The 26,427-nt window shown below is 43.9% G+C and overlaps 1 protein-coding gene across 1 annotated transcript; it reads left to right on the forward strand.

The window, feature by feature from the left end:
- The first annotated feature begins 7,633 nt into the window (after positions 1-7,633).
- Positions 7,634-8,149, forward strand: LOC121861645 (vegetative cell wall protein gp1-like). The gene has a single exon (XM_042359540.1). The coding sequence runs from the start codon at positions 7,634-7,636 to the stop codon at positions 8,147-8,149; it is 516 nt and encodes a 171-aa protein (XP_042215474.1).
- The last annotated feature ends 18,278 nt before the right edge of the window (positions 8,150-26,427 follow it).

Here is a 26,427-nt window from a genome sequence, read left to right on the forward strand (position 1 = left end):
GCTGAAATCCTATATAGTCCAGTGCTGAGTGAGGGTGTAAGAGCCTTGTGGTCAGCTTAAACTCGGCTTAACGACGGCTTAGTGGAAGTAAGAAAGGATGCTGGAAGGGCCAAAGGGTTGAGACTCTTCAGGAAAATAGACAAAATGGTGTTGGTTTAAGTTGAGGAATTAATGAAGAGATGTTTTATGTTACTGTTTTTAAGTGACAGATGTTGTTGTAGGCTGTGGTGCTGGCCGGGTGTTCCTTGAGAGGCTGTGGTGCTGGCCGGGTGTTCCTTGAGAGGCTGTGGTGAGTGGATGTGGGGGGGGGGGACTTGCAGTGATTTTTGTTCCTGTGTACTGTGGTGAGTGACTCTCTCTCTCTCTCTCTCTCTCTCTCTCTCCTCCATTTCTCATTTTTTTCTCATCTGCTATCATTTCTTTCTTTCATTTCTCCCGCTCTTTCTCTGTTACGAGTTTTATTTTCTTAACCATATCCTCGTTTAACACACACACACACACACACACACACACACACACACACACACACACACACACACACACACACACACACACACACACACACACACACACCTCCCACACGTCAAGGACAAATCAAATCCTCCCAATATTTTTTTCCGCATTTTTTTTCACATATATTTGTTATAATCCATGGGGGAAGAGTGAGCCGCCATGACCATAATCTCAGGCGGGTGAACGATAACTTCCGGAAAACTTGTAACTAAATTCTATCTTTTTAAAACTGTATTGAAACTGAATGAGGAGAAACTTTTAGCACAAACCTTCATAGAGTGTTGGAAGGTTGAGTCGCCAATACTCTGTGCAATACGTAGTTAACTTAAGGAGGGTAGTGGTATGGTTTTTTTTATGTATTTGTCAAGGTAGTCATTATTATTATTGTTATTATTATTATTTTATTAGTAGTAGTATAAGTAGTAGTAGTAGTAGTAAAAAAAAAGTAGTAGTAGTAGTAGCATTACCTATACCGCTGATGGTCTTCGTTAGCCCAGACCTAGATATATGGCTGTGTTGTAATGTAGGTCTGTGGTGTAGGAAATTCTGTGTTGTCGACCCTGGGTAGAAAAGTGTTCGGTTTTTAAGATAATCCTGGTTCGGTTCATTGACAGAGGTCGGTTAAGAGAACTAGCACGAGGGCTCATAAGTCATGTATAACCGATCTCATCCCCCCCCCCCCCTACAAAACCATTTAATTCGGTTTAGAGATTACCGTACATCCTGCCGTGTCTCCCCGTCTGTATTGGGTGTTCCCGGAAGACCAGAATTACTGTTTATTATCAACAATGAGAATAATGACGTCGATTACGAAGCTTCTTAAAGTAGTTAACAATAATATGATGAGGGACGACAAGGTGAGGGCTACTACCCTCCTCCTGCCTCACACAACAGTCGTCACGTATTGCAGCAGAAGAATGTTGGGTGTCAGTGTTATACTGTTCTGGTATCACCACTCAGTAATTATAGGGAGTTTGTCAGTGAAAAAAATAGTCTCTCGAGAAAGACTGTAATCAACGTGTTCCTTCTAGGACATGTTAGTAGTGTTACTTTTGTTACGTGTTGTTCCTTAGGACGTCAGAAAATGTCTTAATAAACTTGGGATGTCAGGAGTTGGTTACAGTTACGTTAGTTGGATTATTGATTGTATCTGAACGAGCATATAAGTAGACGTAAATGGAAGCTTATTATATTATAGGTCAGAAAAGGCGGCGTTATGATCACTGAAGGAGGTCACCACAGGTCGACTACTGGGTGCTGGGTGACTATGTGATTTATTCTTGAAACATCATCATTTTTTGTTGCCTCTCTCTCTCTCTCTCTCTCTCTCTCTCTCTCTCGGTTGACCTTTTATGACACCGGCAGGAAGATGTCAGAGGTCACCCAGTGTTTTCCCTCATTTCTTCTGTCTCTTATAATCTCCTTCCTCCTTACTCCAGATTATCTCCCCCTTCCCCTTCCTATACCTTCTCCTCCTCCTTCCTCTTCCTACCCCTCCTCCTCCTCCCTCCCCCTCTGACCTCTATTATCAGTGTTTTATCTCCAATTTGTATCTTCTATAATGGTATATAATTGACTCTTGTTATTGTTTTATGGGAGTGACATTTTTGTAGGCGTATAAATTTTTTTTGAGGGGATGATAATATATATTTTTGTTTAGTTTTGAGGATTAATATTTTTGGGGCAGTTAATATTTGTGTATTTATTATTATTATTATTATTATTATTATTATTATATATATACTGTTTATACCAATCACATTAGGCTATCATATACACATGCGCCTATGCTATATATAGACACATTTCCTATATACATTTATATAATTACAGTCAGTCATCCAAACACATATAATTGTAAACTATAACTCATAACTGTCATTTAAAATTATCCCTTTACAACTGTAACTGGACCTGGATGTTGGTTTTATATGTGTTTTAATGTTTTTGTTTTTGTTTTATTGTGTTTTACGTGTTTTATTATTTTATTGTGTTTTATATGTGGTTTATTGTTTTTGTTTGTTTTATTGTGTTTAATGTGTTTTATTGTGTTTTATTGTGTTTATATGTGTTTTACTGTGTTTAGTAAATGTGTGAAATGATGACCGATGTTGTGGAGAGTTTCACCCATAACAACGTAATGTATTGTAACTATTATTAAACAAAAGGGGTTAATACTGTAGTTGGCGGGGAATATCGAAGCCGAGGGGTGTTTGTGTTGCGTTGGGTCTGATTATTGGTTTATGTGTGTCTCCTTTTGTCTGTTTCTTACATTGTATCAGTGATTTATTCATTTATTTCAATTTCTTTGTTCTTCGTTTTTTTCTGTCTGTGTAAATTTATTCGTTTGTATTTCTGTTTCAATTATCCGTCTCTTCCTTTCTGTCTAACCGTATTTTTCTCTGTAGAAGTGTTTTTATTGTTTTCTTTTCGTTATAAATTTTTATGATGTTTTTGATGCAGATGTAATTTTTTTTTCTTGTCAGTGAATTTATTAGTTTTTTTCCTTCCGGTGTTTTTAATTGACGTGAGCTGTTTTTATTTATTTATTTTATTTTTATTTTATTTTATTTTTTTTTAATCTGAAGCGACGTTATTTTTAATGGGAATTTTTACACTTTTATTTTTTGTATTAATAATCTGCTTTTTTTTTGCATTTTTAGTGTCAGTTTTCCTCTCGTTTTTTTTTCTTTCCATTAATTTATTATTGGTTGTTTTTATGTCTCCTTATTGTGTATTTTTTTATTTTTTTATTTTTTTCATCTTCACTTCTCACCAAATTCTCTTTCTTATGAGGCCAACGTCAGGGTGAGCACGGACGGCATCTTTCATCTCTTGAAGGCTTTTGTATTTTCTTCGTTGAATTCTTGAACCTTTTTTTCCGCATTTCGTTTTGTTGTTTTATTTAGAGTTTATCATGACCTTCTTCGGGTTGGTGAGAGAAAATGAATAAATAAGATCATTTAGAGTCAGACTATTGGAAGAACTGTTTGTGTATAATTTTAATATGATAAGAATTTTCCATACATGTTAACTCATTCCTTAAGTATCTTTAGGATTTTGTGGTCTGGGCGAAATACCCCGTGTTCTGGGTGGCTTAAAATACCCCGTGTTCTGGGCGTCTTAAAATACTCCGTGTTCTGGGTGGCTTAAAATACCCCGTGTTCTGGGTGGCTTAAAATACCCCGTGTTCTGGGCATCTTAAAATACCCCGTGTTCTGGGAAGTGTTCAGGGGCGGCGTCTGGGATGTTATTCACGGTTCAATAGAGTTATAATGAAAGGAACTTGGAGGTCAGCTGGGCAAAAAATGTGTTATTGTACCGTATCAAGGTCACCATTATCACCATGATATTCACTCTGTCCAGGGCTGCCGTGGGTGATGGTGTGGTTGATGGTGGAGGGTGGTGTGGGTGATGGTGGAGGTGGGGTGATGGTGGAGGGTGGTGTGGGTGATGGTGGAGGGTGGTGGGTGTGGTGGAGGGTGGTGGGTGTTGGTGGAGGTGGTGGGTGATGGTGTAGGGTGGTGTGGGTGATGGTGGAGGTGGTGTGGGTGATGGTGGATGGTGGGTGATGGTGGAGGGTGGGTGGGTGATGGTGTGGATAGTGTGGCAGGATGATAATGAGTAGTGGCGGTGTATTAGTGGGGATGAGGCTGATGATGACCACCTCCTCACCTCTTCCCCTCCCCTCACACCCCTCTTCACCCTGTTAGTCACCCCTCCCTCCCAGGTAAAGGTAATAAATGACAGTAGAATATCATCTTAGCCAATTGATGACTTCCTCTGTTATACAGCATTACAGCCTCAACCCCCTCAACCACCCCCTGCCCTTACACCTCCTCTCACCCCACCCTCCACCCCCTGCCCCACGCTATTCCACCCCACCTCCCCACTCTCTCCACCCCCCTGCCTCTACTATTCCACCACCTCTCACTCCCCCTCCACACCCCCCTGCCCCACGCTATTCCACCACCTCTCACTCCTCCACCCCTGCCCCACGCTATTCCACCTCATCCTCTCACCCTCCACCCTGCCCCACGCCATTCCACCTCACCTTCACTCCCTCCACCCTGCCCCACGCTATTCCACCTCACCTCCACTCCCTCCACCCTGCCCCACGCTGATCCACCCTCACCTCTCACTCCCTCTCTCCACCCCCTGGCCCCACTACTATTCCACCCTCACCTCTCTCACCCCCTCCACCCCCTGCCCCACGCTATTCCAATTTCACCTCTCACTCCCCCCTCCACCCCCCTGCCCCACGCTATTCCACCTCACCTCCCTCACTCCCTCTCCCACCCCCTGTCCCATTATTCCACCCTCACCTCTCACTTCTCCACCCCTGCCCCACGCCATTCCACCACCTCTCACCCTCCACCCCTGCCCCACGCTATTCCACCCTCACCTCTCACTCCCTCCACTCTGCCTTGCCGCTATTCCAATCTCACTCACTTCACCCTCCACTCCTGCTCCCACGCCGCCATTCTACCTCACCACTCCCTCCATTCTCGGGTCCTCATCTTCCCCCACCACCCACCACCACCGTCACTACCAAGACACACCTCACACTTCATAACATAAACCTGAGAAGTCGTAGTGCCAATAACTCTAACAAGAGGCAGTTTGTTTACATTATGAGTGAAACGATGTATTGGAGTATTATTTATTTCAGAGAAGGAACAAGGTCGACTAGCAATAAAAACCTGTTATTGGAAATGGTTGATAAAGATAGAGAACAGTGAGAAGTGATGTAGAAAAATGAGGCGGTGGACAGAACTATGAGTATAAAGAAGCAGTGAGGAATACTCTGTAGTAGTGTATCGAGTTTTGACATTTGTGGTCCTGAGTTCCTGATTTTTTTTTTTACCCGCAGCATAAGTCTTGATAATAGACGAGTGAGGTTAAAAAGAGGAGGTTAGATTATCAGTGAGGTTAAAAAGAGGAGGTTAGATTATCAGTGAGGTTAAAAAGAGGAGGTTAGATTATCAGTGAGGTTAAAAAGAGGAGGTTAGATTATCAGTGAGGTTAAAAAGAGGAGGTTAGATTATCAGTGAGGTTAAAAAGAGGAGGTTAGATTATCAGTGAGGTTAAAAAGGGGAGGTTAGATTATCAGTGAGGTTATAAAGAGGAGGTTAGATTATCAGTGAAGTTAAGAGGAGGTTAGATTATCAGTGAGGTTAAAAAGAGGAGGTTAGATTATCAGTGAGGTTAAAAAGAGGAGGTTAGATTATCAGTGAGGTTAAAAAGAGGAGGTTAGATTATCAGTGAGGTTAAAAAGAGGAGGTTAGATTATCAGTGAGGTTAAAAAGGGGAGGTTAGATTATCAGTGAGGTTATAAAGAGGAGGTTAGATTATCAGTGAAGTTAAGACGAGGAGGTTAGATTATCAGTGAGGTAAAAAGAGTAGAGGTGTTAGGATTATCAGTGAGTTAAAAAAGAGGAGGTTAGATTATCAGTGAGGTTAAAAGAGGAGGTTAGATTATCAGTGAAGTTAAGACGAGGAGGTTAGGATTATCAGTGAGGTAAAAAGAGGAGGTTAGATTATCAGTGAAGCTAAGACGAGGAGGTTAGGATTATCAGTGAGGTAAAAAGAGGAGGTTAGATTATCAGTGAAGTAAAAGCTGGAATTGCTTCTTGCGTGACAAAGGGCCTAGTCCAATGACCTTCCAACCCAGCCTCCTGGAAGTCCAGCCTCCAGCCAGGGAGAGAGTTGATGATGTGGCCTTTGACCCCACAGCGGCTCCAGGGAAGAGAGGGGAGGGGAGGGGGGTGTGGAGGAGGAGACGGCATGAGGGATAATGGAAGTAGGAGATGGAGGGAGGGAGAAGGAGAACGCCAGATAGCTACTGACTGTACCTCCTGTATAGCTAGGTTCCTTGTTTGTGTTTCTCTGGTAGTTTTCATGATCTAATCTTTATTTTGTGTTGGCTACCCTGTGTGTGTGTGTGTGTGTGTGTGTGTGTGTGTGTGTGTGTGTGTGTGTGTGTGTGTGTGTGTGTGTGTGTGTGTGTGTGTGTGTGTGTAGCCCTAGGGTTCCTAAGCTTCTTCCTTCTGCTCTTGTATATATAATTTACTGACCACGACGACGGTTGGTCAGTAAGAGGAGGAGGTGAGGATAGACGTCAAGCTTAAATACCACCTGTTGTACTTCACTGTCAAGCTTAAATACCACCTGTTGTACTTCACTGTCAAGCTTAAATACCCCTGTTGTACTTCACTGTCAAGCTTAAATATCTCACCTGTTGAACTTCACTGTTAAGCTTAAATACCACCTGTTGTACTTCAGTCAAGCTTAAATATCTTACCTGTTGAACTTCACCGTCAAGCTTAAATACCACCTGTTGTACTTCACTGTCAAGCTTAAATACCACCTGTTGTACTTTACTGTCAAGCTTAAATATCACCTGTTGTACTTCACTGTCAAGCTTAAATATTACCTGTTGTACTTCACTGTCAAGCTTAAATACCACCTGTTGTACTTCACTGTCAAGCTTAAATATCACCTGTTGTACTTCACTGTCAAGCTTAAATACCACCTGTTGTACTTCACTGTCAAGCTTAAATACCACCTGTTGTACTTCACTGTCAAGCTTAAATATCACCTGTTGTACTTCACTGTCAAGCTTAAATATCACCTGTTGTACTTCACTGTCAAGCTTAAATATCACCTGTTGTATTTCACTGTCAAGCTTAAATATCACCTGTTGTACTTCACTGTCAAGCTTAAATATCACCTGGCTTTATAACCCACAAGCTTAGTGGACTCAACCAACACTATGTAAACCAGGATAATCATTACCTCACACCACACCACACCACCATCCCCACCACCACCACCATCCCCACCTCCACCACCATCTCCACCACCACCACCACCACCACCACCACCACCACCACCACCACCACCTCACCACCACCACCACCACCACCACCACCGCTACCACTACCATCACCACTCACGATCACCACTACCATCACCACCACCACCACCACCATCACCACCACCACCATCCCCACCACCACTACCACTACCACCACCACACAACCACTACCATCACCACCACCACCACCAGTACCACCATCACCAATTCGTGTTCCAACGTAGCTTATGTGACAGGTAGATGGTCTTACGTCACCAGTGCTCGAGGCGTGGGGGCGGTCCTCGTACAGTCACTCCCACGCCTCCAGCCCCCACGCCTCCAGCCCCCATACCTCCAGCCCCCACGCCTCCAGCCCTACACCTCCAGATCCCACACCTCCAGCCCCCACGCCTCCAGCCCCACGCCTCCAGCCCCCACGCCTCCAGCCCCACGCCTCCAGCCCCCACACCTCCAGCCCCCACGCCTGGCCCTCCCACACCTCCAGCCCCCACGCCTCCAGCCCCCATACCTCCAGCGCCCCCACGCCTCCAGCCCCCACGCCTCCAGTCCCATACCTCCAGCCCCCACGCCTCCAGCCCTACGCCAGCCTCCAGCCCCCACGCCTCCAGCTCCCACGCTTCCAGCCCCCACGCCTCCAGCCCCCACGCCTTCAGCCCAGAGACCCACAGGTGTAGAAGACTGCCTGATGGGACTACTATCTACCTGTGGAACCTTTATAAATTGTACCTTATTCTCTCCTTAGATACAAACAAGTAACTCGAGTCCATTAAGAAACTGTTTATATACGAGTTGTGGACAGGGATTGTGACACATGATTCGATTGACCATACATACATACATACATACATACATACATACATACATACATACATACATACATACATACATACTGTACACACATACTGTACACACATACATGACATATACCAGTACTGTATTATATTCTCTTTCTCTCTCTCTCTCTCTCTCTCTCTCTCTCTCTCTCTCTCTCAAGTATAAGTGAGTGGTGCCAAAACACCAGTGATGATTTCCCAAAAGGGTTTCAACAGCACGTCCAGGGAAAGCCTTGAGGAGAGTACTTACGTGAGAGGAGGCCTGGGGACGACCTTCCCTGTAGGAGAGAGAGAGAGAGAGAGAGAGAGAGAGAGAGAGAGAGAGAGAGAGAGAGAGAGAGAGAGAGAGAGTTCTACAATCTAATAATGGATCATCATATAATTTTCAGTATGCCAGAGTTAAAAATAGACAGACAGACAGACAGACAGACAGACAGACAGGTAACTATAGACAGAAGACACTAGCGAGAGGCAAGGAAAGTCAACACACACACACACACACACACACACACACACACACACACACACACACACACACACACACACACACACACACAGACACACACACACACACACACACACACACACACACACACACACACACACACACACACACACACACACACAGCAAAGAGAGAAATAGAGAAAAACAAGAAGAAATTAAGTAAGTGAGAGAAAGAGAGATAGAAAGGAAAAAAGAAAGTGGAAAGAGAGTGAGTGAGAGAAAAGAGTTAATAAATGAAGGAAGAAGGTCATAGGTATAGAAGAGAAGAAAGATAAAGATAGGAGGGAAGGAAACGAGAGAGAAAAAAATAGAGAGAGGAAGAATGAGATAGAAATATAACGAGAGAGAGAGGGACAAAGAGAGCTGAATTAAGAGGATAATGGAGATTAGAGAGAGAGAGAGAGAGAGAGAGAGGAGGTAGCGAGCCACTCATAACCACAAGAGTCATCAGCTCCAACACACACACCACACACAGACAGTTCTTTCAGACAGGGTAATGAACAGGTGACCGTGTGAACCGTTGCACCTGTACTGTACACCTCAACCAGAGTCTCTCGGGGGTACGTGGCACTCTACAGGTGTGTGGGGAGAGAGGAGGAAGTGGTGGTCGTACCGTGGATGGGAATGATGATGTTTGGAATGCAAATTTAAGGTGGAGGTTTTATGTGATGTTGTATTTATTATTGTCAGTGATGTTATCGAAATTTTAGTCTTTGTGGATTACCTGAAGATGAGCCATTGAGTCCCCCGCTTAATTGCTCACCTGATGTCTCACACCTCTAGCTTATGCAGCATCAGGTTTAGTCACCCCGAAAATATCTGGGGAGGGGGGGTAATCTTCAGGTGGTCCATAGAGGCTAAAATTGTGAATGGTTTCGTGTTTGGTCTCGACTGCATCACTGTTGTTAATAGTGTTACATTAAGTTAAATTAGGGGGGGGAACTTGAGTTTGGTTATGTCATTACCCTCATACAAAGTTCTTTACCTTGAAGGAATGTATGAAACGATTTCTGGATCTGTGTATGAAGCGACGTACAGTACATCCAGGAAGTTCTCAGGAATTTTCTTCAACAAAAAGGTAATCACTTTTGTATGTGAGGAGGAGAAGGAGGTTCAGGAGTCCTACAAACAGAGAAAGTCAATAGATGGGTGATCCTTTGACCCCTGGTGTAGCCTCAACATCCAGCCACTGGGGAGTGAATTCCTTCGTGACCCTCCACAGGTCGTGAGGCCTCAGGGCAAGTGAAGAAATAATTCAGGATTTTCACAGACAAGGGAATGGTGTAGAACTTATACAGACCAGGAAAGACTTCAGGTCCTTAGCAGACAAACTCACTCCTCGTCGACGAAAATCATAAATTCAAATTTACTTCTACAGAAAGGGAAAACCAGGAGATTCTTACAAGTGGTGGAAGAGCATTTGTATCTTGCAAGTTTGGGTGGAAACCAATACCTGGCTACCAGCTAAAGGAAGGCTGAGACTCCTGACCTTGACGAGTTCATGACCTCTATAAGCGAGAAAGTAACTGAGGGACTAAGTAAGGGAAGACCTCTAGGCCGCAACACCATGAACAGAGCCGAATGCCTCTTCTGTTCAAGAGTGTAAATAAAGAATAAACCAAATGAGGAAGATTATAAACAAAGAGAAAGAGAAAGAGAGAGACCCACAACAGCTAGAATAAAAACGAACGCCTCTACACATACCAACACCCGCCGCAGGACTTCCGTGAGAGGGCAAGAACACCGCCTTGCAGTAGCCCTCCCTCAGGTTGTGCAAACACTGCCTGTTCCTTTGTCTTCCTCCGCTTCCCCGACACACGTTCTCACGCCGGCCATCATCATTATCATCATCTTAGCTGGGGTGTGTGTGTGTGTGGGTGTATGCTTTCTCTCTGTCTCTCTCATTGATGCATCTCCAATATTCGCTTTTTCATGACTTTGTGTATGTTTGGTGTGTATGTATGTATCTATGTATGTATGCACGTATGTATGTATGTATGTATGTATGTATGTATGAATGTATGTATGCGCCCTGGCTTGCTCCTCCGTCTGTTTATTCATCTTTTGTCTGTCACGGAATTTTATTTAAACTTTCAACACAAGAATATTTATAACTTTCTACCAAACTTTCTCTTAATGGACAAACTTTCTTTATAATTTCCACAACAACTCCTGCGTCACTGCTGAACAAGAGACAAAAGAATTAACACAGGGAGTCTTTAATCCACCCAGGGTGACTAACAGGGATACTTTACGTGATGTTTAATTGTGTCTAACCTAACCTAACCTAACCTAACCTAACCTAACCTAACCTAACCTAACCTAACCTAACCTAACCTAACTTAGAAACATAACCTAACTTAGAAACATACTTCATTGTGGTGGAGTTTAGCTGAGGATTGATGTTTAAACCAGTTGAGGATTGATGTTTAAACCAGTTGAGGATTGATGTTTAAACCAGCTGAGGATTGATGTTTAAACCAGTTGAGGATTAATGTTTAAACCAGTTGAGGATTAATGTTTAAACCAGTTGAGGATTGATGTTTAAACCAGTTGAGGATTGATGTTTAAACCAGTTGAGGATTGATGTTTAAACCAGTTGAGGATTGATGTTTAAACCAGTTGAGGATTGATGTTTAAACCAGTTGAGGATTGATGTTTAAACCAGTTGAGGATTGATGTTTAAACCAGTTGAGGATTGATGTTTAAGCCAGCTGAGGATTGATGTTTATACCAGTTGAGGATTGATGTTTAAATCAACTGTGGACCGACATTTAAACAAGGGGTCACATAGAGTTTCACAACACAGTCATATCTTGTAGAGAGAGGCAGCCGAGCCCAGCCCAGCCCAGCCCAGCCCAGCCCAGCCCAGCCCAGCCCAGCCAGCCCAGCCCAGCCCAGCCCAGCCTGTATTATCAGTCCAATGTATGTCATCTAAAACTCGCATAACGGAGCGTGTTTTACTTCATAACCAGATTACATCACCCGCCTTGACTTATACCTCCAAGATGGTGATTTTCGTTGTATATCATCTTAGGAAGAAAATTGAATTTGCTTAAGACTCCATATTTTTATGTCGTAACTTAAGTAGGTCAGTAGATGCCGTCCCTATAATAATTACAAGAGGAAATTATCGTACGAGGCTTTGAGAATCCGGATTTAATTTAATGAGAAGGATCTGGTCGCACCGATGAACTTAACATATCACTTTCCCGGAATTTTAGTTGATGATCAAATTTGACGATAATCTCATTCCTCCGGTCTTACCAGCTGACGTGAGGTACTACATTACGAGCCGTCGTCTGGGCCCTTGTGGTAAGTCTCTAGCACGAGTTTTGCATAAGTCATAACACAAGACTTACTCAATACCCCGAGAAGAGTGAGATTGCTAGTTGCACGTCGCCCCCTCTCCCTGGGTCTCTGTGTTCACCCTCTTGTTTACGGTCTTTTGTCTCGCCGGGTAGGGGATAGAGGAGGAGGGTGGAGAGGGGTGGAAGGGAGGGGGTCGATTCTGGGTTACCGTAGACAATAACAGTAGTGATGAACCTTTGACTTAACTCACCTGTCTGGAAACTGGTGGTGAAGGGAGATACACACTCACACACACACACACACACACACACACACACGCAGTCATGCAGTGAGAGAGGGCGGAGAGTGTTTGTGAATGTGTGTGATAAAGGGTGATAAAAGAAGGGAGTGAGAAAATGGAAAGCGATAATGAAAAGGAGATCAAGAAACTAACATGAGATAAGGGAACAGTGAGAGATAAAGGGAGAGAAAGAGAGAGAAGGATAAGAAAAAGAGTGAGTGTGAGGGGAGGGGGTCGTCTGCTCCTACGTGTAGTTCTTGCAGGAAGTTGTACAATAACATGAGGTAAGAATCTCTGGTACCTGGTGTGTGTATACAAGCACGTCCGGCCAGGGAGGGTGTTGTGGGGGTGGTGGCTAGTGAAGATGATGGTATTAATGGTGGTAGTAATGGTGGCGGCAGTAATAGTGGTGGTATTAATGGTGGTGGTAGTAATGGTGGCGGCAGTAATAGTGGTGGTATTAATGGTGGTGGTAGTAATGGTGGCGGCAGTAATAGTGGTGGTATTAATGGTGGTGGTAGTAATGGTGGTGGTAGTAATGGTGGCGGCAGTAATAGTGGTGGTATTAATGGTGTTGGTAGTAATGGTGGTGGTAGTGGGTGATGAAGATTAATCCCACAATTCAGAATATATATAAGTATTTTCTGCTCAGCCCTTTGTAGACAGTTTACAGATGTTACAAGAGTCTGCTCAGACAACCTTATCTTACTCTACTCATTTTGTCTGTTCATTTTCGTAATTTCTTGTATTGCTTTGTACGTGGCTACATCACCTGTCCTTCATCTAGTACTCGTCCTTGAACCTTGTCTCACTGGTCCTTGAATAGTGTTGTAGCTGCACTATGTTCCATTACCTCGGTTCACACACCTATTAAATGATTACCCTCCACCACACAAGCAGTTCTACCTTGAGCCGTACTGTGGTGGTGTCCTAGTGAGGTACTGTACAGGTACCTCTGGGTGATAGGTGTGGTACAGGTGCCTTCAGGTGGTAGGTGTGGTACAGGTGCTTGCAGGTGATCGGGTATATAGGTGGCACTCCCTAAGACGTCACTGCTATATGCCCAGGTGAACCAGTTTGTAGCCAGCCACGCAGGTAACTGAACCTGACCTGACACAAGTGAGAGGGAGAGAAACAGACGGAAACACAGATATGTGTTTGTCATCCAACATCTTTATTAATGTAATAAGCTGATCAAGGACGAGCTGAAGGCGGCTGATCCACCCACCCACCCACCCACCCACCTACCCACCTCATTTTTTTTCACCTGTGGAGCAAAATTAACCTTTATATGTCCTTGAGGTGGAGTCGACAATCACCCTTGAGCTGGTGTTTATGTTGTGCAGGTAACTGTAATTCTCACACTAACTCGGGCCAATCAACAGGTGGGTGAGGTGAGGGGGTAGATGATGTAATGTAGTGTAGAGGTACAGGGGATTACAGCGCCAACAGGTGATTACAGTGTTATCTTATCAAGTCTTGCAGGTTGCAGGTCGCCCCACCACCGACCTGCTACTTTTACCATTCCGAACACCTGCTAGTTATTGGGTGATTTGATCGGTGATTGCGTGATCTGGTTTGGGATTGGGTGATCTAATGACACTGTTTACCTGGCTGTGTTGTTATGTCTGGACGTGTTAGCTGTTAATGACGTCATACAGCTAAAGCTAAAATCTTTCTCCCTCAGCTAACAACACAATTTTAAAATGGTCCTCCTGCCACAGTCGCACCTGCAGCTACTTGTATGTACGAAGCCACGACCACACCCACCTACAACGACCACACTCTTAACGACCACATCCACCTACAACGACCACACTCTTAACGACCACATCCACCTACAACGACCACACCTCCAGCTAATCCCACTCACCTAATCTAACTATTAGGATTGTGGTCTAGTCGTAGTGGTTAGGTTAGATTAGGCTGAGTAAGATTGGGTTAGGTTAGGTTAGATTAGGTTGGGTTAGGTTAGATTAGGTTGGGTTAGGTTAGGTTAGGTAGTTTGGGTTTGGTTATTGTCAAATTGGGTTAGATTAGATTAAGTTAGTTAGTTTAGATTTAATTATTGTTAGATTAAGTTAGGTTAGGTTAGATTAGGTTGGGTTAGATTAAATTGTTGTGATTTAAGTTAAGTTGGTTAGAGTTAGATTAAGTTGGGATTTAAGTTGGGTTCGTTAAGTCAGGGCTTGTGAGCTCAGAGGCCCATCTGTTATGTGCCGCCTCTTCCTTCTCCCCTCCTCCTCTCCCTCCCTCCCCTCCTCCCCTCCCCCCCTCCCCTCCCCGCCCTTCCCTCCCCTCCCCCTCCCTCCCCCTCCCCTCCCCTCCCCTCTCCCCTCCTCCCCCTCCTCCTCTCCAGTATGAGACAAGGCCATCACTCGTTATCATCACTAAAACATGGCGGAAGTATTGCGTGGTGACTCTGTGATCAGTGTATTGTTTGTCCCGCTGTTAAGGAAGTGCTGTAAAACATGTCTTCTTGATTCGTGGGGTAATGAAGGAAGGTCTGCTGCAGCTTTGGTCACACTCCTCCATCATTTCACTGGTCTGAATTTGCATATTACAGGATTTATGATGTATTTGGTTAGGTTAGGTTAGGTTTGGTTAGGTTTGGTTTGGTTAGGTTAGGTTAGGTTAGGTTTGGTTTGGTTTGGTTTGGTTAGATTAGGTTAGGTTAGGTTAAGTTTGGTTAGGTTAGGTTAGGTTTGGTTAGGTTAGGTTTGGTTTGGTTAGGTTAGGTTAGGTTAGGTTAGGTTTGGTTAGGTTAGGTTTGGTTGGGTTGGGTTTGGTTTGGTTGGGTTAGGTTAGGTTTGGTTAGGTTAGGTTAGGTTTGGTTAGGTTTGGTTTGGTTGGGTTGGGTTTGGTTGGGTTTGGTTTGGTTGGGTTAGGTTAGGTTGGGTTGGGTTGGGTTTGGTTGGGTTTGGTTGGGTTAGGTTAGGTTTGGTTGGGTTAGGTTGGGTTTGGTTAGGTTTGGTTGGGTTAGGTTTGGTTGGGTTTGGTTGGTTGGGTTGGGTTAGGTTGGTTTAGGTTTGGTTGGGTTGGGTTTGGTTGGGTTAGGTTGGGTTTGGTTTGGTTGGGTTAGGTTGGGTTGGGTTGGGTTAGGTTAGGTTAGGTTGGGTTTGGTTGGGTTAGGTTTGGTTGGGTTAGGTTAATTAGATAGGGTGAGGATTAGTTAGTGGTTGGTTAGGGTTAGATAGATATAATTTATGTTTGGTTAGGTTAAGTTTGATTAAGATAGGTTGGTCAGACTTTGTTAATCAGATAGGGTAGAGATTAGATTGGTTAGGTTGGGGTTAGGTTAGGTTAGGTTAGGTTTGGTTGGGTTAGGTTTGGTTGGGTTGGGTTAGGTTTGGTTAGGTTGGGTTGGGTTAGGTTGGGTTGGGTTTGGTTAGGTTGGGTTAGGTTAATTAGATAGGGTGGGGATTAGTTAGTGGTTGGTTAGGGTTAGATAGATATAATTTATGTTTGGTTAGGTTAAGTTTGATTAAGATAGGTTAGGTCAGACTTTGTTAATCAGATAGGGTAAAGATTAGATTGGTTAGGTTAGGTTAGGTTAGGTTAAGTAGCTTGTGTTATTTAAGCTAAATCAAATCAATTAACGTTCCGGGTAATGGAAAGTTCCGTTGGTTGGTCGTGAGTAATAATAACCTAAGTTAATATACACTGTAATGGTTAATTGTAAAGTGAGGCTGTTAACGACCCCCACCGCCATGTTGTTAACTCCTCACGACCACAACATGAGACTGACGGTGTAGTTAGTGGTGAACCCAGCCTCCAGTAGGTGTATAATTTCCGTGTTTTGTTTTGTTTTAAGGTTATTCAAAGTGTTTTTCTGACGCCATTATTGAACTTGTATGTGACTGGTATTTTTGTTATAGCTATTAAGAGATCATCATCATCATCATCATCATCATCATCATCATCCATCATCATCATCATCATCACCTGCCCCCCACTCACCCCCCACTCCTGACACACCATCACGTGTCGACCATAACAGGCTATCAGTGACGACCCTCCAGTGTGTCACCTGAGCGTTGTAAACACCTGCTGTAGCTCTTCCCTCGATCGGTGCCCCGGTTAATCTTCCTAGTTATTGTCGTCACCATAGATGAGGTAAACACGGCCGCCGACGTCAGGTGTCCAGCCCCGGAGTTAGCTATGCATCCATACTAGCCACGGCTTAAAGTCTACAGTAATTATTAGGCTAAAGCCCCAAAGTCTACAGTAATTATTAGCTACAGGCCCAAAGTCTACAGTAATTATTAGGCTAAAGGCCCAAGTCTACAGTAATTATTAGGCTAAAGCCCCAAAGTCTACAGTAATTATTAGGCTAAAGGCTCTAAATGATGTCTAACTTAACCCCAGAATAACACCAAGACTCTACCTTAATGACGTTCACCTGGTACTAATTAGAGGAGGAAGTTGTTGGCAGGTGGTGAGGAGCCACAGTAACTCTAGAGTAGAGTCTCAGGTGTTGTGTTGGTGTTTTAGTATTAGTCAGCCAGTTAGGTCCTACGAACCTTGAGTGTGTGTGAAGCCTGGTTAGTTTACCCCCTGAACTCAATAGTATTTGTTCTCTCTACCACCTCCACCACCACAGTAAACCTTGTCTGTGGTTAACCTCAAGCGCCGGAACTTTAACTCTTCAAGGTTGTGGGGTGTTTCCAGTTACCACCAGGTGTTGTTGACGTTAGTTTTACCTTGTTGTTGCTGAGTTTTCCACCAAATTACCTGTAGGTCTGTGATTTGTTTTTCCTCCATCTATCCCGGATTTGCTGCTGCTCTCTCTCTCTCTCTCTCTCTCTCTCTCCTCTCTCTCTCTCTCTCTCTCTCTCTCAGGCTGTCCCCCAACATGTGAGGAGATGTTGTTGTCGTTTCACCTCATGTCACCTCACCTTTCACTATCTGTCATCTCACCTCATATCTCACACGTGTTCCAGTTCCTGTCTTCCTATCTCCCTCAACACCTATTCTCTTCCCTCTTACTCCCCTCAATCTTCTCCCCTCGCCTTTCTTTGTCTCTCTTCACTTCCTTCTCTTCCTTCTTTCTTTTTCACGTTTTCTCCTTGTCCGTAAATTTTATCGCCGACATTATTATTTGAATCATCTTATTTACTCCATTTTCTTACTCCCTCCCTTCCTTCCTTCCTTCCTTCCTTCCTTCCTTCCTTCCTTCCTTCCTTCTTCCTTCCTTCCTTCCTTCCTTCCTTCCTTCCTTCCTTCCTTCCTTCCTTCCTTCCTTCCTTTCTTTCTTTCTTTCTTTCTTTCTTTCTTTCTTCCTTATTCCTCCATCAATCTTCCTTCTTCGTCATCCCTTTGTTATTGTGTCACTGTTACCACCATCGCTACTACCACTACCACCCTAATTCCAACTACCATCATTACCACCTCCCCCTTACTCTGACCACTACCACCTCCATAGTGACCACTACCACCTCCAGTGACCACCACCACTACTACCACCCTCACTCTGACTACCACCACTACCACCCTCACTCTGACTACCACAACTACCATCCCCTGCCACAATTGAATGAAGGAGGAGGTGTGTAATAAACCACCATTACTACCACACCCCCTACCACCCTCACCACACCACTACACCACCTACCATCCTCACCACACCACTACACACCATCCTCACCACTACACCACCTACCACCCTCACCACCTACCACCCTCACCACCTACCACCCTCACCACCTACCACCCTCACCACTACACCACCCTCACCACCAAACTATCTACTACCACAACAACACCCTCATCACCACAGCATCACCATCACTACTACAGAACACTACCTCACACCACCACCACCTACCCGTTCACTCCACCCCACTTCTCTTACCCTCCACCACCAGCACACCCCTAGACTGATGGGGAGATGAAACTGGGAGGGAGCACTGCATTTTACGGCACCTCTGATACTCCATCACCCACCCACACAAAGGAGGGAGACTTTGTTCTCTCCACCACAAGGAGGGAGACTTTGTTCCTCTCCTCCCCACCACACAAAGGAGGGGAGGATACATCACCTCTCCTCCCCACCACACAAAGGAGGGGAGGATACATCACCTCTCCTCCCCACCACACAAAGGAGGGGAGACTGTTACCTCTCCTCCCACCACACAAAGGAGGGGAGGATACATCACCTCTCCTCCCCACCACACAAAGGGAGACTCTGTTACCTCTCCTCCCCACCACACATACAAGAGGTCGTTACTGCTGTTTTGTTCTTAGATGGAAAATGAGACGTTAATGAAGACTCCTCCTTCTCCTTCTCTCAATAGCCATCACCAATACCTCCCCCCCATGTCCATCATAGTCACCTTTCCTTAAGTCCCTCCTAACACAGTCCTCCCATCTCACTCTAGTCTATAGGCCCTCCTCTCTCCTCACCTCCCTCACCAGTCTTCTCTCCCCTCCACCAGTCTTCTTGTTAGCGTCCACCTCCTCTCCAGTTCAGTCTTGTCTTGGAACTCATCCAATCTTCTTCTCTCCTGCTGTCCTCCTCATCAAGTAGTTCTCCTATACTGTTGTTCCCTCGGGGTCAGTGTCTCCGAGCCATACAGGTAGTGGAGACACGCAACTGTTTAGTACCTTCACCTTCTTGCCGCCCTCCACAAAGCCATAGTTCCTGCTTGTACGTCTCTACTTACCTGTGTTACCAATCTCTCGTCTTCTGAAAACATTGTTACCCATCCCACTGTGTTTCCTGTATCTTGGCATCAATCCCGTCCTCCTCCCTAGTGTGTGGACGCAGTCATTTTCACAATCAACCTTCAGATGTATTCATGTTAGTCGTGGGAGGAGGAGGGGGGGGGGTGGGGTCATGGGACGTGAGTTGTGTGCTGCACGAGGAATCATTACACCACACTCTGACCCAAGAATATAAATGTCATAGCTGCGTTAGTGCGGGGTGCGGGGTTGGTTATACGGCCGGCAGCGTGTATAATGAGGATCTCCATCGCGCGAAGACATTGTCGGGTATAGCAAGGAAGAAAGGTGGCCGCGGAGTAATACATACAACCAGAAAACTTTACTGAATCACAAGACGTTAGGAGTTAGATCGATATTTTTTTCGAACGGCAAATAATATATTCAGTATGTTTGTATTTTTTGTCAGTCACTGTTGGAGATGTAATTTAGAATGAGGAAGAAGTGTGAGGACGGTCATACTTATTAATTATACCTCCATGCACCTCAGTCTGCTAGTGACCATCTGCAACACTGCCTCGTTACCTCACATTCTCTTTTTCACAAAAATAAAGCTTTTTTGAACTTGGCTTCATATCACAACAGGTAAAAAAAATCAACAACTAAAGTAATCAGGTCCAGGAGACGGCGGCGGACAAAAATACCCTAAAAAAGGTTGTGACGTGGACCAGGTGGTGTAATCTTGCAGGCGGCCCTGATGTATACCCTGAAGGTGAGGTGCCCTTGTAGGGAAAAATGGGTCAGTGGCGACCTTGAGACAGACCAGGTAAGGTATACCAATTACCAGCTCAAGGTAACAACACCAGCAACTACAATGGGAGTGTCGCCCTCTACATCATCACCACCAACCACCGCACGTTAATTAGCTATCTAAATTATCCCACCTGACTCTTCTTAATGCTAAGGTGTAGGAGTGATTATATATGCGAAACTTGGCATTTGTTACCATCCTAGCTATTGTTACCATGAAGACTTCCTCACTACCATGAAGACACCCTCACTACCATAAAGACACCCCTAACTACCATGAAAATACCCATAGCTACTATAAAGACACCCCTAACTACCATGAAGACACCCTTAGCTACTATAAACCACCCCTAACTACCATAAACCACCCCTAACTGCCATAAACCAACCCTAACTACCATAAACCAACCCTAACTACCATATAGCACCAATAACCCACTGTCATTTGGTCTCCATCACCGTCTATCACCCTATCACGTTGTCCCCAAATGTGTTTCCGTCTCCTTACTGTAGTTTGCTGTAACAGGCAGTTTACCCAGTAAGACATATATAACTATCATTGTTCATGTTAGTCTACGTTAAGCTCGACGTATGCTCCACTAGACTGACTGCATTAGATTTACTGTATGTTCCATAAGAGGTCACACAGTATAGGCCTCTGTTATCATCCCAACACACACACACACACACACACAGGCTTAGTAAGAGGGTTACTGACCTGCATACTGAACTGGCTCCCTATTCTACTACTACTACTACTACTACTATTACTACTTTTCTTTTCTTTTTAAACGTGGCCTCCAGCCTCCCCCAATAGCCACACCTTCGCCACCATTTTATTACCTTAAAATTAATTATCCTAATACATAAGTAGCTATCCTATCTGTGTTGAATTAGTTGAGCCGCAGATCTATGCGGCATTCAGTGACTGTTGCCTCATAGTCAATATCTTCGACTGTTGTCCGCTTTGGGGCCGATGTTCTCGTTCCCCTGAGGTAAAGCAATGCAGACCTAAGCAGAGAGAAGGACAGTCGACATCTCATCCAGGCTGTAACGTAGCGTCTGGGCTGCTGCTTCCGTTCAGATAGCACCTCCGCGAGTCTGTCGTAGAAACATCTTGCACTTGGTCCCATCCCACCAGAGGTTGTGAACACCAGAGTGAAGCTGCCCTACTACTACTAGTATCACTATTACAAAAAAACAAAACTATTACTACTACTACTACTACTTTGTCCTACACACACACACACACACACACACACACACACACACACACACACACACACACACACACACACACACACACACACACCCCCCAACTCCCTTTAAGCCCCCCTCATTTAAATCGCACTAGTACACAGGTATGCGGCTCAACCGGTAACACAACTTCCTACGTGAGACACAAAAACAACAACACAGTGCCGGTACCCCTCAGAGCACAACCCGACCCTCCTGCTGCACCATATACCTGGTGGTGCTACTTTTGACGGCACTACTACAGCACACACACACACACACACACACACACACACACATCCTTATTCATTTACCGGGCACTCAAGCGCCTCTCTGTGTATAGGTGTAAATGACTCTGAACCTAACGCTGGGTGGCCATAGGTAAGTGTATCCCGCACCTGCCGCCTCCTCACCACTTTATGCTTGTTGCCATCCTCATTATCACCGCTCCAGGGTAGTTTATTAGGTCATGTCAGGCTATACTAAGGGTGAGACATTAGGTGCTGTTAATAGGGTCAAATTCTATCGTATTTTAATGCTTTATAAAGAGTTTGGGCGACTTGATAATAATAATAATAATAATAATAATAATAATAATAATAATAATAATAATAATAATAATAATAACTTTCAGCAATAATAATAACTAATTAATTAATAAATAAAATACACAAATAAATCAAACTAAACAGAAGTCATTGCACCTACTGGATATAATTAACAAAAGAAAAAAGAAATTGTCCAAATCCTTTAAAAAAAATTGGGGAAGATATAATTTTTTCCATTTGATTCTATTACGTGTGTGATGGACGGCGCCCTCAGAGGCATAACCTGGCGGCGGCGCTGCGGGTGGGTAGGCCTCACCTGCTCACTTGACTCGGTATTAAATAAAACACAAAACTAAAAGGAAATTGGTGGATAGAGACAGAGAGAATTATTTGTTGCCATGTGTCATATATAATACAGTATTGTGTCACACCCTCACCATACTCTCTCACCATACTACTACCCTCACCATATTCTTACCCTCACCATATTCTCTCCCTCACTATTCTCTTATCCTCACCATACTCTTACCCTCACCATACTCTCCCTCACTATTCTCTTACCCTCACCATACTCTTACCCTCACCATACTCTTACCTTCACCATACTCTCACCATCACCATACTCTCTCCATCACCATACTCTCCCTCACTATTCTCTTACCCTCACCTTACTCTTACCCTCACCATACTCTCACCCTCACTATACTCTTACCCTCACCATTCTCTTACCTTCACCATACTCTTACCCTCACCATACTCTTACCCTCACCATACTCTTAGCCTCACCCATACTATCACCATCACTGTCCTCTCTCCATCACCACTTCACTCTTACCCTCACCATACTCTTACCCTCACAATACTCTTACCCTCACCATAATTTTACCCTCACCTTACTCTTACTCTCACCATACTCTCACCCTCTCACCATACCTGCCATCCACCATACTCTCGCCATCACCATACTCTCGCCATCACCATACTCTCTCCCTCACACTTACTCTTGCCCTCACAATACTCTTACCTCACAATACTCTTACCCCTCACCCACTTCTCTTACCCTCACCATACTCTTACACCTCACATACTCTTACCTCTGTACTCTTACCCTCACCATACTCTTACCCCTCACATAATCTTACCCTCACCTTACTCTTACCCTCACCATACTCTCCACCCTCCACCATACTCACACCCTCACCATACTCTCTTACCCTCACACCATACTCACCCCTCACCATGCTCTTACCCTCCTGTCTCTTGCCCCTCTTATACTCTCCCTCACCATGCTCTTACCCTCACCATGCTCTTACCCTCACCATGCTCTTACCCTCACATACTCTTGCCTCACCATACTCTTACCTCAATACTCTCTCCCTGACCATACTCTTACCCTCACCATCTCTTACCCTCACCATACTCTTACCCTCACCATACTCTTACCCTCACCATACTCTTACCCTCACCATACTCTTACCCTCACCATACTCTTACCTCACCATATTCTTACCCTCTCCATACTCTCCCTCACCCTGTCACCTCCCCCTCCAAGGTAAGATTCACCCTTCATTATATTTATTTACATCACTCTCATCACCACACTTTATCACCTCGTCTCCTCCTCCCATCATCACACACTCTATCATCACACTCCTCTTCCCATCATCACACTCCTCCTCCCATCATCACACTTCTCCCATCATCACACTCCTCCTCCCATCATCACACTCCTCCTCCCATCATCACACTCCTCCTCCCATCACCACACTCTCCCATCATCACACACAAACTATCATCACACCTGCAACTATAATTCTTCATCACCTATCATCAGTTATTATTAGTTGCGGTAATTACTTTCTCGTTCCAGTAATTTATATAATTGTTTCTTTTATATTTCTGTATTTAATTTTGTTTTATATTAATTGTATGTTGGTCTTTATTGTTCTGGGCTATTTCCTGTCGCTTTCTCCTCCTCTCTTGCCTCATTCTACCTGTTATTTCCTCTCTTCTTTGCCCTTCATTCACCTCCACACCACAATGAAGAGGACAGGAAATATGTTGATAAATGGTGAATAATCTTTTTTTTTCTTTATTTCCAGTATCGGCGAGCGTCATGTCCTCTGGCATTCGAGGAGCCTTCACCCCGCAGACTCTTAAGGTAAGACTCTTCATCAGTGTTCATAATGTACAGATGTGGCACCACCGCTCACCTGATCTATATTTAAAACTATAGCGAGGTGTAGTTTTGTCCATTCTGTTAGTTTTAATACGATGTAAACAAACAGTGGTGCCACATCTCACCAAACACGGCAGCTACTGTACAGGTGAGGTAAACACAGTGTATCATTACACCTGTACATGGCCAGCAGGGAACTAACCCATCACTCGTCCTGCTAGTAAACTAATGAATGGTAAAGTTATTAAGTAAATTGATAATTGATTAGAAATTAATATGTAGTAAATGATTATTTTTTTTTTAAGTGACGAAATAGTGACTTACCATGTGTTGTCCTCAGAGTAAATAGTCTTTGGTGTATACTAAACATACTCGTTGTTGTCTATAGAATGATCTACCACTTTCACTCAAACTAAACATGTTCTAGAAATCATGTAGATTAGTGTTTATGGAGTCAGCTAAGTGGTCAAAATCAAAATGTGCTTGTAACTAACTTATAGCTTGTAGTTCTGTTGTAAAGTATCTTATGTTCTTCCACCTTGCTGCCAGGACCACACTGGAAATAAGTGTCACAAATAGTTTATGTTTTGTCCTCGGTAATGTATGTATGTATGTATGTATGTATGTATGTATGTATGAATCAATTCTTACTCGGTATAATAAAATGAGATAAAATTTTGATGTCTGAACAACCTTTATGACATCACCAATATGTGTCTACAATAAGCAGCAGACCTCTGACTCATTACAGCCTGGTAACCTAAAGCTGTAATATGTATTGTAAGAATCACTGTACCTGTAATGTTATCTCTATATAAAGCTGTGTGAATATACATGATTAGGTGACTTTTGAACCAAACATGTGTACCAAAATGATGATTAGAGTTGTGTTAGTGTGATTCTTACTTACATATTTGTAGTTTTTATTATTATTTTTTTTAAGTCGGTAGAGATTGATTTGTAAGTATTCTCTGTTCGTAATGCTATGTTCTCGCCTCCTCAACCGCCATTATTCCACTTAAGTTACTGTATAGATATACTTGGGTACTGTATGGTCCTGTTTTATATACATCTGGTTATTGTGAACTATGTATCTTGGTTAGTACTTTAAGTTTAGTAGTTCTTAGGTTTCTATTTCATAACGTTTTGTCGTGGTTATCGTTTTATCACCGTTGCTGCTGGCTTCTATAACTCTACCATAGTTACTGCTGCGAATTCTAAAAGCGCTTCCGTTTTCTACAATGCTACATCTCCCGGGCCGCACCATTTTCACTCTCACGGATTGATTTCGAAAACACCGCCACCTTAAAGTGACAACTGGCTTGCGTAGTAATTGTCGCCGGTGATTAGAAGGTGTCGCAATAGGTCAGGTATTCATGTCCAATCATCAGTCGTAAGTTTCGACACAGATGCACGGGAGGGTGAGAGCAAATACCGTGGCCAGAGATTATCAAACATTGGCTCAAGGTTCACGTTCTCAAGAGGTTCAAACGTAGAAACTTCCTTCTAAGTGGGTATATAAAGGCCACTTAACTGACTTACTTAAGGTAAATTTCTTAAATAAAGCCTGAAATTGTACCCAAATTATATTGTGACTAGACTGAATTATGCAAAAAAAAAACTATTGCGAAGAACTAAATCGAAACGTTACAAAAACTGAGATCGAAAAACTGCAAAAACTGGAGTGATTGATGGACAACTGTCTCTTGAGCAGCAGTGATGCCCCAGTGGTGGGTTGAGACACTTACTGGGCACTGAGTGGTGGAGTGAAAGTCGACGTTAACATGCACACAGCTGCCTGTAGGAGGTAATGTTTGCTCACCAGGAACCAACCGAGCTGACGTCCCTCTCACGGCCGTAAACTGTGTACTGTACTGTGTTTATTATCTCTTGGGGTCTTTGTTTTTTAATGATTACTGGAGCTAATAGCCGGGACATGTACAATATATACAGGAGTTTGTTGAGTGTACCTGAGATGTAAGCGAATATGTATGCAAGGTGTCTGAAAAATAATACACACTGCCTTACACATTTTCGTGGAGAGCGCATGAATGTATTACAAGAGCACTATTGTCCTCACTTGTCAATGGGTGAGGTCTCCCACAAGTGAGGACAATATTGCTGTTATAATATAAACATTCATGCGTTTTCCACGAAAATCTGTAAGGCAGTGTGTATGCATTATTTTTATATAATAGATAATTATATACAGTATACGCTTGCATGTCGTACACAGTCATCAAACTCTTGCCACTGGAAGGTCGTCTCTGGGACCCACGTCACGTCTCTCCAAACTGCTAGAGGCCAACCGTTCCTCTGGTAACATACTGGAGTCCGGGAAAAGTTATAGGTTATAAAAACAACTTCTCAATAGCCTTAATAATAATAGTTTAGGTTAGGTTAGGTTTCTGATTTTTCCCTGCATCCTAACACACTATCATCATCCTCCGCACTCCCCCATATCTTCCCCTCCCGCCCTCCCCCACCTCCCGTCCTCCCCCTCCTCTTCCCCTCCCGCTCTCACTCTACCTCTCCCCCTCCCGCCACCCCTTCACCCCCCAGTATCTACTTAACAATGAACTGTAACAACTGAAGGGGGAGGGGAAGTGAGGGGGGGTTTATCCCTGGCTATCCTGTATTGTGTATGTCACGAAAAATAAACTTTGTG

The sequence above is a fragment of the Homarus americanus genome, unplaced genomic scaffold (assembly GCF_018991925.1).
Source record: "Homarus americanus isolate GMGI-L3 unplaced genomic scaffold, GMGI_Hamer_2.0 scaffold57788, whole genome shotgun sequence".
Lineage (NCBI taxonomy): Eukaryota > Metazoa > Arthropoda > Malacostraca > Decapoda > Nephropidae > Homarus > Homarus americanus.